At 53.2% G+C, this 14,471-nt stretch overlaps 1 protein-coding gene across 2 annotated transcripts in view; it reads right to left on the reverse strand.

Annotated features, from left to right (window-relative positions):
• The window catches only part of GPR137B (G protein-coupled receptor 137B), a 66,331-nt gene extending 51,997 nt beyond the window's left edge, over positions 1 to 14,334 (reverse strand). For both annotated transcript variants that reach the window (XM_035281080.3, XM_002760885.6), the window contains exon 1: positions 13,837 to 14,334. In XM_035281080.3, coding sequence (XP_035136971.1) covers positions 13,837 to 14,250 — 414 coding nt within the window. In that variant the 5' untranslated portion in view covers positions 14,251 to 14,334. The remainder of the gene's footprint in view (positions 1 to 13,836) is intronic.
• Between the last annotated feature and the right edge of the window lie 137 nt (positions 14,335 to 14,471).

A 14,471-nucleotide genomic window follows, 5' to 3' on the forward strand; every position in this document is an offset into this window, starting at 1 on the left:
CTTTTATATTTTAGTAGAGATGAGGTTTCACCATGTTGACCAGGATGGTCTCGATCTCTTGACCTCGTGATCCGCCCGCCCGCCTTGGCCTCCCAAAGTGCTGGGATTACAGGCGTGAGCGACCGCGCCCGGCTCATTGTTAATGTTTCTTAAGTGCTCAGCCACAAATTGCAGTTCACGGTTTACTGGCCAGGGACCTGTCCGTAATTGTTCCAAACGTACTTAAGGAAGGGGACACATTAGAAGCATGGAGGACGTGTTCGTCCCCGTGGCAAGCACTGTCCCCCTGGGCCCTATGGCCCTGTGAAGGAGGGTCCTGTGCTGCGTGTGGCAGTGTGCAGTGTTGTCCCATTGTACCCTGATGCTTCTTGGCAAGTTATGCAAAAATTACAAAATAAATTCACAGGGAAAATACCCCAGTTTGTTTCTTCCCCTCCTCACAAAGTAATTTGCTGCTTCAGAAGTGAGGAGAATTCTAGGCTGTCCTGGGAACCCCGGTCCTTGCTGAATGTGTTTGGGATTAGATGACCCTCTGGGTCCTGCACCGAGAGAATGACCATCCAGCCTCCTCCAGGGGAAGCAACGTGGGTGACGGAAGGCTCCTCACTAGGGGTGAGGAAATGGTCTGCTCCTGATGCAGCCCCAGCTCACTGGGGCCTTCGGGAACAGCAACCAGGATGGCAGGGGACACACCCACATTCCTGCAGGAATAAGGAAAAAACCTGGGACGAGCTGACCCCAAGCAGAGAGGACTTGGGGAAGACACAATAAATGCTGTCAAAGCCGTGACAGGCCATGTGTCCTGCGATGATGCCTGCTGTGCCCGGCCCCGGGGCTGCAGTGGGTTACCCAGTACCACGCTTCCATCCTCATGTTGGTCTGGACCCCAGGATTTGCTGGGAACAAACCCGGATGTAGACCAGAAATTCCAGCCTAGCGGCTGCGTGGGACAGCTCATGCCTGTAATCCCAGTACTTTGGGAGGTGAGGCGGGCAGGTCACAAGGTCAGGTGTTCAAGACCAGCCTGACCAATATGGTGAAACCCTATCTCTACTAAAAATAAAAAAATAAAATTAGCTGGGTGTGGTGGTGCGAGGCTATAGGCCCAGCTACTCGGGAGGCTGAAGCAGGATCACTTGAGCCCAGAAGGCGGAGGTTGCAGTGAGCCGAGATTGTGCCACTCCTGCCTGGGTGACAGAGCAAGACTTGTCTGAAAGGAAGGGGAGGGGAAGGGGAAGGGGAAGGGGAAGAAGGGGAAGGGGAAGAAGGGGAAGGGGGGAAGGGGAGAGGGGAAAGGGGGAGGGGAAGGGGAAAAAGGGGAAAGAGAAGAAGGGGAAGGGGGAGAAGGGGAAGGGGGAAGGGGGAAGGGGAAGGGGAAGGGGAAGAAGGGGAAGGGGGAAAGGAGGAAGGGAAAGGGGGAGGGGGAAGGGGAAGGGGAAGGGGGAGAAGGGGGGAAGGGGAAGAAGGGGAAGGAGGGAAGGGGAGAGGGGAAAGGGGGAGGGGAAGGGGAAAAAGGGGAAAGAGAAGAAGGGGAAGGGGGAAGGGGGAAGGGGAAGAAGAGGAAGGGGGAGAAGGGGAAGAAGGGGAAGGGGAAGAAGGGAAAGGGGGAGAAGGGAGAGAAGGGGAAGAAGGAGAAGGGGAAGAAGGAGAAGGGGAAGGGGAAGAAGGGGAAGGGGAAGGGGAAGGGGGAAGGGGGAGGGGAAAGGGGGGAGGAGAAGGGGAAGAAGGGGAAATAGAAGAAGGGAAAGGGGAAGGGGGAGAAGGGAGAGAAGGGGAGAAGGGGGAAGGGGAAGAAGGGGAAGGGGAAAGGGGGGAGAAGATAAGGGGGAGGAGAAGAGGAAGAAGGGGAAAGAGAAGAAAGGGAAGGGGAAAGGGGGAAGGGGAAGAAGGGGAAGGGGAAGGGAGAAGGGGAGAGGGGAAAGGGGGGAGGGGATGGGGAAAGAGAAGAAGGGGAAGTGGTGAAGGGGAAGGAGAAGAAGGGAAAGAAGGGGAAAGGGAAGGGGAAGGGGAAGAAGGGGAAAGGGAAGGGGAAGGGGAAGAAGGAGAAAGGGAAAGAAGGAAAGAAAGAAAAGAAATTTCAGCCTAACCTGGAGCAGGGTGGAGGACACTGAGTCTGGGGGCTTCCCACACACAACCCAAGACCAGCCAGGGGTCCAACTTGGTTGCCCCAGAATCTGGTTCTGGTGACAACACACCTGCCAGGTCAATCCAAAGCTAAACCTTCACCTCCCAGTGGCAGCCAAGGAAGGCCGTCTAGGAGCAAGACCAGGACAATGGTGGGTGGAAACCCAACAGCCCAAGTATAGCTGGTGGCTTTCACCAAGAACATCCCTCCACAGCCATGCTGGCATCGCTTCATTCTGAATATCTGTGTTTGGGAAATATTTTTATTTCATTACAGTGAGATTTTTTAAATTAGATTTGACTTTCATTTAAATAGCAGCAAAAAGCACTGGTTCTTTTTAAAACATGTCACCTGGGCCGGGCGCGGTGGCTCAGGCCTGCAATCCCAGCACTGTGGGAGGCTGAGGCAGGCGGGTCGTGAGGTCAGGAGATCAAGACCATCCTGGATGGTGAAACCCCATCTCTACTAAAAATACAAAAATTAGCTGGGCATGGAGGCGTGCGCCCATAGTCCCAGCTACTCGGGAGGCTTAGGCAGAATTGCTTGAACTGGGGAGGCTGAGGTTGAGATCACATCACTGCCCTCCAGCCTGGCAACAGAGTGAGACTCTGTCTCAAAACACAAAACAAACAAACAAAAATGTCTCCTAGAGGGACACTCACAGAGATGAGGGAATAAATTAAGTCTTCAGCTTTCCATTGAAATCATCTCACACCTCATATCCCTACTGTAAGGATGGCCACTAAGTCGTATCAGCCAGTCAATCGCACAATGGAGAAATTGTCGACATAAAGTCTGTTTTCCCTGCTCGAGGCTAAGTTCCACGCAGGGAGAATCTAAGTTTGACCTTAAACAGTGCACACTGTCTGGCACACAACAGACACTGAAAAACGCGTGATGAAATGACCCAAACATCCAACGGATGAGTGGATAAATAAAATGTGGTCTCTCTCTATGCAGTGCAACGTTACTTAACCTTATAAAGGAATGAAGTTCTGTGTTGAAAGGTGACGAACCTCAAAACACAATGCTAGGTGAAGGGAGCAGACATATGAAGATACACATTGTATGATTCTTGTGATACGAAATATTCAGGATAAGTAAATCCACAGAGATAGACAGCAGATGGGTGGCTGCCAGGGGCTGAAGCAACAGGGACTGGAGCGTGACCGCTTAATGGGCATAAAGTTTCCTTTAGGGGTGATAAAAATGTTCTGGAACTAGACAGAGGTGACACCTGCACGACACTGGGTGTGCACTGAATATCACTCAGCCGCATGCATCCAATGGTTAATTTCATATTGTGCAAATTTTGCTTCTCTTTTGTTTTTGAGATGGAATCTTGCTCTGTCACCCAGGTTGGGAGTGCAGTGGCGAGATCTCGGCTCACTGCATCCTTTGTCTCCCAGATTCAAGTGATTCTCCTGCCTCAGCATTCTGAGCAGCTGGGATTACAGGTGCCCGCCACAAGTCTTGGCTAATTTTTGTATTTTTAGTAGAGATGGGGTTTCCCCATGTTGGCCAGGCTGGTGTCAAACTCCTGACCTCATGATCCACCTGCCTCCGCCTCCCAAAGTGCCAAGATTATAGACGTGAGCCACCGCACGCAGCCCAATACTGTTTTTTTTTTTTTTTCCTGAGGTGGAGTTTCACTCTTGTCACCCAGGATAAAGTACAATGGAGCAATCTCAGCTCACTGCAACCTCAGCCTCCCGGGTTCAAGCAATTCTCCTATCTCAGCCTCTTGAATAGCTGGGATTATAGGCACCCACCATACCTGGCTAATTTTTGTATTTTTACTAGAGATGGGGTTTTACCATGTTTGCCAGGGTGGTCTGGAACTACTGACCTCAGGTGATCCACCCATCTCAGCCTCACAAAGTGCTGGGATTACAGGTGTAAGCCACTGTGCTCAGCCCCAACACACTTTTTTGAGACACCTCTCACTCTATCACCCAGGCTGGAATGCAGTGCTGCAATCTCTGCTCACTGCAGCCTCGACCTTCCCAAATTCAAGCAATCCTCCCACCTCACCCTCTTGAGTAGCTGGGATTACAGGTGTATGACATTATGCTTGGCTAATTTTTTAATTTTCTGTAGAGACAAGTTCTCATTATATTGCTAAGGACAGTCTGGAACTCCTGGGCTCAAGGGGTCCTCCTGTCTCAGCCTCCTAAAGTGTTGGGATTACAGGTGTGAGTCACCACACCCAGCCAATACAACTTTTTTTAATTAAAAAAAAAAAAAACCACGTGTTGAATAAATGAAATGAGTCTGCATGTTCCAGCTGAACTGTATGTGCTTTGCGAAAGCTGGGAGGACAAGGCCGTCTCTCATGGACGGATGTGTGCTGTGCTCTCTTCCCAGAAAGTGAGTTGGTCCTGATGGGGCATGGCTCTCACCCTGCCCACTTCCCTCCTTCTCTGCCACCAGTCATGCACTACAAACGGACTGTCGCATGGCATGATGGGACAATGTGACCTCTGACAGCTATGAGGAACTGTGGCAGCAGAGTCCAAGATGCCAGGGAGAGCAGCCTGTGAGGTGGGAGAAGCCCATGGAGCCGACTCCACTATGTGTGGGGGGTTTTCACCCTATGATTTGTAGACTGTGTAGCCCAGCCTTGCAAGTGTGTATGCCATTTAAAAATCGAGGAGGGAAAGAGTGAGCTGGTATCTCATGATGTCAAGACTTCCTCCCCAGCCCAGACAGCCAGGGTGAGGGTCACTCCTGTATGCCACAGGTGCAGGTGGCTCCTGGCCCTCTCCTTTCTACTGACATCTGTCCTTCCCAATAGACTGGGACCCTTCAGGGAAGAAATCTCAACTTGGTATCTCTGATCCCAGACACTTATGTGTAGGGGCTCACTACCGTTTGTTCACTGAATGCATAAAACTCCCTAAACCATGAGAGAAGCCAAAGCCTGTTTCTGACTTGCCTTAGCAAAAATAACAGAACAAAGGTGGCGGGGGCTGGGTATGGTGGCCCACTCACACCTGTAATCTCAGCACTTTGGGAGGCTGAGGTGGGTGGATCACCTGAGGTCAGGAGTTCAAGACCAGCCTGACCAACATGGTGAAACCGTGTCTCTACTAAAAATACAAAAATTAACCAGGCATAGTGGCAGGTGCCTGTAATCCAAGCTACTTGGAAGGCTGAGGCAAGAGAATCACTTGAACCTGGGAGGCAGAGGTTGTAGTGAGCTGAGATAGTACCATTGCACTCCAGCCTGGGTGACAGAAAGAAACTCCATCTCAAAAAAAAAAAAAGGGTGGTGGTGGAGCGGGATCTTGGTGACAAATAATGAGTCTGTCCTAACCCAGGGGTCAGCAAACTACAGCCTGTGAGCCAAGTTCATCCCACAGGCTGTTTCAGTAAAGCCTGTGAGCTAAGAACGCTTTTTACCATTTTAACACATTGCGTTTGCTGCTGTTATTGCTTTAAGAAAAGGAACATGCAACACTCTGGCTCACCAGCCTCAAATCCTGACCTGCATAAGCCTGAGGTCATCAACCCACTTGCAGGGTAGAAGCACCTGGATTTCATCTGTCCTCACAGGTTAATGGACTCTAAACTTCAGCCGCAGGAAACAGAAAAGTGAAATCTTTACGAGTCTCTGCAGCCCCCAGGGAATGCCTGTGGTCCCAGGTACTGCCTAAACCGCCTGCTGAGGCTATTTCTGTACCAAGAGAACAGGCCGGCCAAAATGTCAGGACCCAGACAGAACCTCCAACCAGGAAGTGGCTTTCCTCCTCTCGCTGGAAGCACAAGACCAACAGGAACAGCCTGACCAAAGCGGCTCTTGGGATCACATGACTTTGTTGTTTGCAAAACCCTAAGACGCTTGCAGTGAGATTTTGTTGAGCGGCCTTGGAACTGTAAATGTTCTTCTCCTGGCAGCCCTTTCCTCACTGTCATGAACCGGACCTCCACTCCCTGTCACTCAGTGCTGAGCAGCTAGCCTAGGGGGCACAGCAGCAGCCCTTGGGTGGGAGACAGCTGCTGTGGGAGGGCCACAGAGGGGCCCGGGAACCCACCTGGAAAACTGCAGTAGCCTCAAGACAGCGCTCTGGCCCTGCTTCCCTGCTGGCCGCTACCAGTTCCTGCCTGTCTGACTATGGAAAGGCAGGTGAGCAAGCAATAGCAAAGCCTGCAAGTGCCACAGTGTTCAGAGCCGACAGTAGGGCGCTCCTGATGGTGACCTGGTGACCGCGGCGGCAGCCTCCGCCCAGCCTCTGTCATGGGGAAATCCAGGCTTCCTTCGTGGTCACTGGGGTTGGATGCTGGATGTGCTGTGAGGGGCCTAAGGGTTGAGTGCTGAGGGCATTAACAGGATTTGGTCCCCCTCGGCTGGCAGGGCATCACCAAGGCACCGATGTGGCCACAGCCTCAGCTGCAGAGAGAAGAGCATGTCAAGGCTCAAGGGGGGCTCGGGATGGAAACTGGGCTGTACATTTAGAAAGCGGCCTCTGGAGGCTGGGCTGTACATTTAGAAAGCGGCCTCTGGAGGCTGGGACTAGTGGCTCACGCCTGGAATCCCAGCACTTCGGGAGGCTGAGGCGAGCAAATCACCTGAGGTCAGGAGTTTCACCTGGGCTATGTGCGGAAACTCTCTACTAAAAATACAAAAATTAGCTGGGCATGGTGGTGGGTGCCTGTAATCCCAGCTACTCAGGAGGCTGAGACAGGAGAATCGCTTGAACCCAGGAGGCAGAGGTTGCAGTGAGCCAAGATCATGCCATTCCACTGCAGTCTGGGTAACAAGAGCAAAATTCAGTCTCAAAAAAAAAAAAAGAAAGAAAGTGGCCTCTGGGGAGGTACTGGGTGTGGACGGCAGACCAAATGAGAATAAGGAAACCTTTCCATACACACAGGCACACACACAAGGGCACAGACGCACACAGGCACATACACAGAAACAAACACACATGGGCACACATATGCACACACAGAGACTCACACCGACACAGGCACACCAAGGCACACACATAAAGACACGCACACACAGGCACCCATACACAAACCTCCACACACACAGATGCACCGGCACACACACATGCACATACAGGCACACCCAGGTGCACACACAGCTCTGACTGGTCATCAGCCCACTGAACTGTCTCCACAGGGAGCCAGTGCCAGGAACTGAGGCCACGCATGGGGCCCAGAAGCCAGGCAAAGCACAGTCCTTGCCCTTGGCCGGCCCTGCCTGTTTCCTAAGCCTCTTACTTCTTCACAATCACCAACAGGCCTAGAAGCTTCCCTCTTCACAACTCCTAGATCAGGGCCTGGCACACACAGGTGACTAAACTGACTGCCAGAGCCCCTGAGTCCTAAATCACCCACAACCCTTTTCCTGGTGAGTGTGGAGGACTGGATCCTGGATTAGAGTTTCAGGGGCCTCTTAGTTCCTACCAGCAAGAATGAGGACTATGACCCATTTCAAGTCAGAGTGTGGCGTGTGTAGCAAGCACAGGATTGGTCAGCCTGAAACATGGGACTTGCCCTGCCTCTGCACGCCTGGCTGGGCTGCCTGGGACAATTTCCTCGACTTTGGCTGGCTCATCTGCAAAGGAGGGGCTGGGCTGCTGGACCCCCGGTGCCTTCTGCTCTCATGCCAGGCTCTGCGATGGGGCACTGTTGGCTTGCCACATGCTCCCTATGGGTGTGCTAAGAGTCACCACCATTTTACAAGCAGAAAAGTTGCTGTTTGGTGGAAAAGTAATGTTGATGGCACAGTGGGCTGGAAAAGGGCAGGGTCAGCCCTGGGACCTGACCTTCAGGACAGTGGCTGGGTGTCTCAGGGAGAGCCTGGGTTCAGAGCTGTAGGCAATACACAGTGAGAATCTCAGCCAAAGGAGGAGAGGAGCAAAGGGCTTCAGGACACACGGCATCTCCTCTAACCCGCACCATCCTGTGGGATGAGTATCATGGTTTCCACCTCCCTGGTGAAACAGCAGCCTCGGAGAGGTGGTAACCGGCCATGGGACCCAAACTGGAGGCAAAGCCCGGACTGGAGCCCAGATCTGCACCCAGGGCTGCCTCCTGAGTCACAAGGCTTACGGCCTAGCACCCATGGTGAGCTCCCCACACCAACCATGAGCCTCACGAGCTGCAGGCCCTCGCCACGAAGGCCTGGCCATCCCACAGGAGCACATGACTGACAAGCCATCCCTGCTGTGGCTGAACAGAGGGCGTGGGAGTCCCTCGCAGAGTTTCAGAACAGAACAGACCAGACCCTGGTAAATGTCAGCTTCCCATCTGCCCTCCGAGGTATGGTGAGGTCTCAGGTCTCTGTTCCCACATCAGTGTCCATTTGTCATAGCACCTCTCCCCACGGAGAAAACTCACTTCTCCATTTCCTTCTGCAAACCATGTGACGGCAATGGTAGGAGTTTGTCACAGCGCCCGAGACAAAGCTGAAGCAGCCTGTTCCATTCTGCCAGACTCGAGAACCTGGAGAGTCTGAGTTCCAGGCTGGAAATCCCCAGGGAGAAGGACTGAGACACATGGCTGCTGAGGTGTCACCAACCTCTGCCCCTGCAGGGCACAGACCTGTCTGCCCAGGAGCATGCGCGGAGGCCCCTGCCTGCCTTAGGTTTCAGAGTCCTGCCCCTCTCTAAAGCCCCCATCAAAAAGGCGATTTGACACAGCGCTGAGAACAGGCTCTGAGTCAAAGCCCTTGGTGCAAAGCCTTGGTCCTACCACTTCTCATGCAGCCAGGAATGGGAGTTCAGCTGTTCCCTAAAGCTGGCACAAGGAGCCACAGCTGGAAACAACAGGTACTGAGCACTCCACGTTCCAAACATTCGGCGCCAGACAGACAGACACTGCATACAGAGGACCTGCAGAGAGTTCGCAGAACCAGTCTTGAAACACAGGACTTGTCCTGCCTCTGCATGCCTGGCCGGACTGCTTGGGACAATTTCCATGACTCTGGTCGGCTCATCTGCAAAGGAGGGGCTGGGCTGCTGGATCGCTGGTGCCCTCCACTCTCATGCCAGCTGCCTCCCCATGCTCCCAGGCTGAACTGGAAGGTAGAGAGTGGAAATGAAGATAAAGAGTTACCAGCCTGCCACCAGCAGGGCACCTCACCCCAGGTCAGAGAGGGAAAGATACATGGGCACTGCTCATGGGGACTGGGAAGGAAGGGGCTGGGCAGGTGCTTGCTGAGCTGGGACTGTTCGCAGACGGAGTCCTGGTGGAGCCTGACCTGTGCCCTGGTGATGTGGAGGCAGCAGGCACCGGAGGGGGATGTTGCTTCCACCTGGGATTTTGGCAGGTGGAAGGGCCCCTGAGCAGGCAAGGAGTAAAAAGCAGCCAGGTACAGGGTTGACACTAGTCGGGCACCCAGATTGTCACCCGTGTGGCCAAGTGGAGGGGTCTCAGTGGTACCATAGCTTTCTAGGGCTTTTCGAAAAGGGGCCCAAAGCCATGTGGCTGCCCCCTGAAGAAGGAATGAGGTTGGAAGGAGACCAAAGATGAGGCTAGGAAGAAGCTGAAGTCCATCATGTCAACATGGCCATGTGGCAGAGTCACCCACAGAGGCAGCATCAGAGCAAGACCAGAGGCGGCTGGCAGCCATGAGACAGTGTGCCCCGTCCCTGGGCAGCTCAGGAAGATGGAGGGGGAGGCTGAGAGCATGGGATACACCCTCTGCTCCAAGCCCTGGCGCTTGAAGCCTGGCCAGCCCTGGACAGGGTGGGAAAAGCTTTAAGTCAAATGTAAAGATTTAATAAAGGAGTATAGGCTGGGCTCGGTGGCTCATGCCTGTAATCCCAGGCATGGGAGGCCAAGGCAGATGGATCAAATAAGGTCAGGAGTTCAAAACCAGCCTGACCAACATGGTGAAAACCCATGTCTACTAAAAATACAAAAATTAGCCAGGCGTGGTGGTGGGCACTTGTAGTCCCAGCTATTCTGGAGGCTGAGGCAGGAGAATTGCTTGAATCCAGGAGGCGGAGGTTGCAGTGAGCTGAGATGGTGCCATTGCACTCCAGCCTGGGCAACAGAGCAAGACTCTGTCTCAAAAAATAAATATAATAATAATAACAACCGAGTATGACTAGAAAGTCATAGGATATGCCTGAGAGGTCATTAAGGGTGGAAAAAGACTTAACCTGGCAGAATTTAAAAGCAGTGATTTAGGGGGAAGTAAATCAAATTGAGCCTGCTTCACAATCGCATTACCCTCAGATGTGTACCCAAGGGCAGCTGAGGCTGCGTACTGAGCAGCATTGTGTGAGTTATAGAGGCTCGGATGGAGCAGTGAGGGCAAGTGTTCTCACCTTTCCAAGCCTCAGCTGGGGGGTAATAATACCCTCTGGGTTACCAGGGAGGGTGAGTAAGCCCCGGTAGAGGGACCCCACAAAAGGAAAAAGGACTGACAACAGAAAAAAAAGCTTCCTCCCCATCTCAGACCTCCCCTTCCAGCACATCCCCAATTCCCAAACTGCCCCACTGCTTCCTTCCCACTGTCCTCTCCTCCTTCCCACCCAGCTTCAGCCTCAAGACACCTGCTTTTTCTCAGAGGACTCGAGTCTCCTGATGCTTCAATATCCACTCCCTTCAGTGCCCCGAATCGTGACCTAACTGTGCTGTATGTATGCTTTGATTCTCTGCAACCCGATTTTTGCACTCCAGGAGAACACGAGGTTACATTTAGAGTGGGGTATGTTTTCCCATTGCTAAGAGGTTTCATAGCTGGACGTGGTGGCTCACACCTGTAATCACAGCACTCTGGGAGGCCGAGGCAGGCGGATCACTTGAGGTCAGGAGTTTGAGACCACCCTGGCCAACATGGCAAAACCCCATCTACATTAAAAACAGAAAAATTAGCCAGGTGCGGTGGTGGGTTCCTGTAATCCCAGACACTCAGGAGGCTGAGGCAGTAGAAGCCATTGAATCTGGGAAGCAGAGGTTGCAGACAGCCCAGATCACAACACAGCAAGACCCCACCCCCCCAAAAATAAAGAGATTCCACATACTGTACATAAAAGTCAAGCCTCACAGATGGCACAGAGGTGCACTGAACCCCTGCTCCACCATGCACTGACAGTGTGACCTTGAGCAAGTCACCTATAACCTCTCTGAGCCTCAGTTCCCTCCTCTGGAAAATGGGAACAATATCAGTACTTTCTTCAGAGGGTTCTGGTAAAAATAAATATGACCAATTGCTTAGGAGCGTGGCTTTTTTTTTTGTAGATAGAGTTCTGCTCTTGTTGCCCAGGGGGGAGTACAATGGCGGCGATCGCAACCTCCGCCTCCCAAGTTCAAGCGATTCTCCTGCCTTAGCCTCCCAAGTAGCTGGTATTACAAACATGCGCCACCATGCCCAGCTAATTTTGTATTTTTTTTTTTTAGTAGAGATGGGGTTTCTCCAGGTTGGTCAGGCTGGTCTCAAACTCCCAACCTCAGGTGAGCCTCCCACCTCAGCCTTCGAAAGTGCTGGGATTAACAGATGTGAGCCACCGCACCTGGCCAGAAATGTACTTTCTTAAACATACTTCTCGTTGGCTGTTAGCCCTTTCTCTTAAAATCACATTTACTTGATCTGAGATAGAGGCCCAAGGAGCAGTCACTCTTAAAACTCCCCACTTTAAGCTTTAATTGTAATTGCAATGGCTTGTGTAAGAAAAAGAGGGAGTGACAGGGTGAGGAGGTGATGGGAGGCAGAGCTGGGTTGGCATCAACAGCCGACCCCTTTACAACTCCCCAGAAGTATCACTGTTTTGTGAGCAATCAAGAAATGGCTTTGTTCTGCCAGGCTCTGAGATGCCAGCACTGAGATGCAGATGTGCCATGTTCTCCCGCCAGCCACCCTGTGCCCTCAGGCAAAATGCTCTTTGCTATGGTGCCCGCAGACCTGGGAGATATAAAGACATTGCCGTGACTTTGGGCCCCCTGGGCCAGAGTGGCTCTGTCCGCCTGCTCACTTTTCCCCTTACTCAGCATTTACTCACCAACCAGCAGATGGTGCAGAAAATGTGCAGCCCGGCCTCTAATCCAGCTCTAAGTTCAGAATTTGCATGTCATTACCAGAGAGCTGTGGCAGTTCCCTACATTTTCCTCTTTCCACACTGCCCCCAAAACGGGACAAAAATAAAGAGCTCCATGTGCGATACCACCATGGTCACAGTTCTTCGGGTAACAACACCTCACCTGTCTTTTGCATCTTGCTGGAACCGCCCCATTCATTTCAATTACAAAGCCCAGGTGTCTGTGCAATGCAGCCGCCTGCCTGAACTGGTTTGCAGGTTTAAAAGCAGCACTCGGACAGACGATACACATTACTCTCCAACTGGAAAATATGCTGATATGCCAGACTTACAAGAAGGCTCTGAGAGTAGACCCATTTTTAAAAGATTATAATATCTACTAAATATCACATATGCTTTTTTTTTTTGAGGCAGGGTCTGGCTCAGTCACCCAGGCTGGAGGGCAGTGGCTCAGTCTCTGCTCACTGCATCCTCTGCCTCCTGGGCTCAGCCTCCCACCTCAGCCTCCTGAGATGCTGGAACTACAGGCAGGCACCACCACACTCAGCTAATTTTTGTACGTTTTGTAGAGAAGAGCACCATGTTGCCCAGACTGGTCTTGAACTCAGGGAAACAAGCAGTCCTCCAGCCTCTGTCTCCCACAGTGCTGGGATTACAGGCATGAGCCCCGAGTACGGCCTCCTGTTTCTTTTATTTTTTTTTAATAAATAACTAAAAAATAACTTTTTTTTTTTGTGAAAGACACTTAAAAGGAATGAAATGTCTTCCCTTTTGGCAGTCCTGGTGAAAATGGACGTCTTAGTGTGTGGAAAGTTAATTGGGAATCAGAGATGATGATGATGGTGATGACGGCGACCGCGTTATTAAACCTTTATGCAGTGCTTTACAAAGCATTTGCAAAGTGCTCAACAATTACTGCTCTCTCATTAAGTCAGCCATCACCGGTAAAGCAGCAGCCACGTTAATTCACGTCCTCTCCCATTAGCTTATTTAACAATATGCCCCATAAAATGCTTTTTGCGTGGCTGTAAAAGGGCCCTAGTCAACTTTTACGGCCTTTTCTTGGGGCCTTTCAGATGAGCTCAGACAGCAAGTCTGATGAGCGGTAACAGCTCGGAGCTGGGTGTTCTCCAGCCTGCTGTTTAGCAATCCGGTGGAATGAGTTAGTAAGTCGCAGCTCAGTAAAGCTCCTAGGCCGGAGGTTCAAAACATCTCATCAAAACCAGCACGGTCCCACCCTGCCAACGCTCAAAAAAGCAGTGTCAGGCCCAAATCCGGAGGCCATCAGGCAGAAGACCTTTCCAGGTCGTGAGTTAGGTGTCTTGGGAGGGAGGGCAAATTCTGGAGTTCAGGCCTCCCTGGGGGGCACACCTTCCATCCGTCCTAACTGGTGTGTGCAGGCGCTGCTGCTTGACGCTGCGCAGAGAAGCGCCCCGAACCCACCGCACAATCCGGAGCTAGAGGCAGAGAGTGACCGGCCCCCAGTCCTCCCCTTCCTTCTCCTCGCCCCTTTTGGGAATAGCAGGGGGTTTCCTATGAGAAATGCCCGCAGGTAGGACGGGGTACGGAACACCCCGGAGCCGGCGCCTTCTCCCTGCACCCTCAGCCTTAGGGCTCGACCCGCCCCCGCGGCTGCCCTCGCCCCCTGCCTCGGGAGCCGCGCGGGGATTACCCCGCCAGGTGAGCGCCTCCCGGAGCCTCTCCGAGACTCACCTGCGTGAAGTACAAGTTCATCAGCGTGAGGGTGAAGAACTGCAGGCACACGGGGAAGCAGTAGAGGAGCCAGAAGACGAAGGGGCTGAGCGAATTGGCCGCCACGAAGTCTTTGAAGTAGAAGGAGAAGAGGACGGTCCGCAGGGAGGCCCAGAAGAGGCAGAGGAAGAGGAAGACGCTCTGGTAGCTGAGCCGCTTGTGACGGTAGCGCAGCACCAGCCAGAGCTGCACGTAGATGAACACGAAGAGCAGCGCGTAGAACACGGTGTAGACGACAGTGAGGCCGAGCTTCACGTAGGGGGGCACGGCTGGGGTCAGCGTGGGCGGCAGCGAGTCGTTGCGCGCCGGGTCCCACGGCGGGGTCTCCATCGGGCCGGGGGCGCTGCCGCGCGGCCGGGTACGCTCCGGCCTCATCTGGACTCGCGGCCACCGCCGCCCCCGCGGGGGTCTCCGCGCATCGCGCTCCGCCTGCAGCCGGGAGACTGGAGGAAAGAAAACAAGCCGCACTTCCTCCCCCGCTACCACATGATTCACTGGGGCGGCCTTTGTCTGCGATTGGCAGCGCCGCGCCCGCCGCCCCCGCGCGCCCCCGCCCCGGCCCGCCCTATCCCCGGCACCGCGCGCTCCCGCAGTGC

This window comes from Callithrix jacchus, chromosome 19 (assembly GCF_049354715.1).
Source record: "Callithrix jacchus isolate 240 chromosome 19, calJac240_pri, whole genome shotgun sequence".
NCBI classification, from domain to species: Eukaryota; Metazoa; Chordata; class Mammalia; order Primates; family Cebidae; genus Callithrix; species Callithrix jacchus.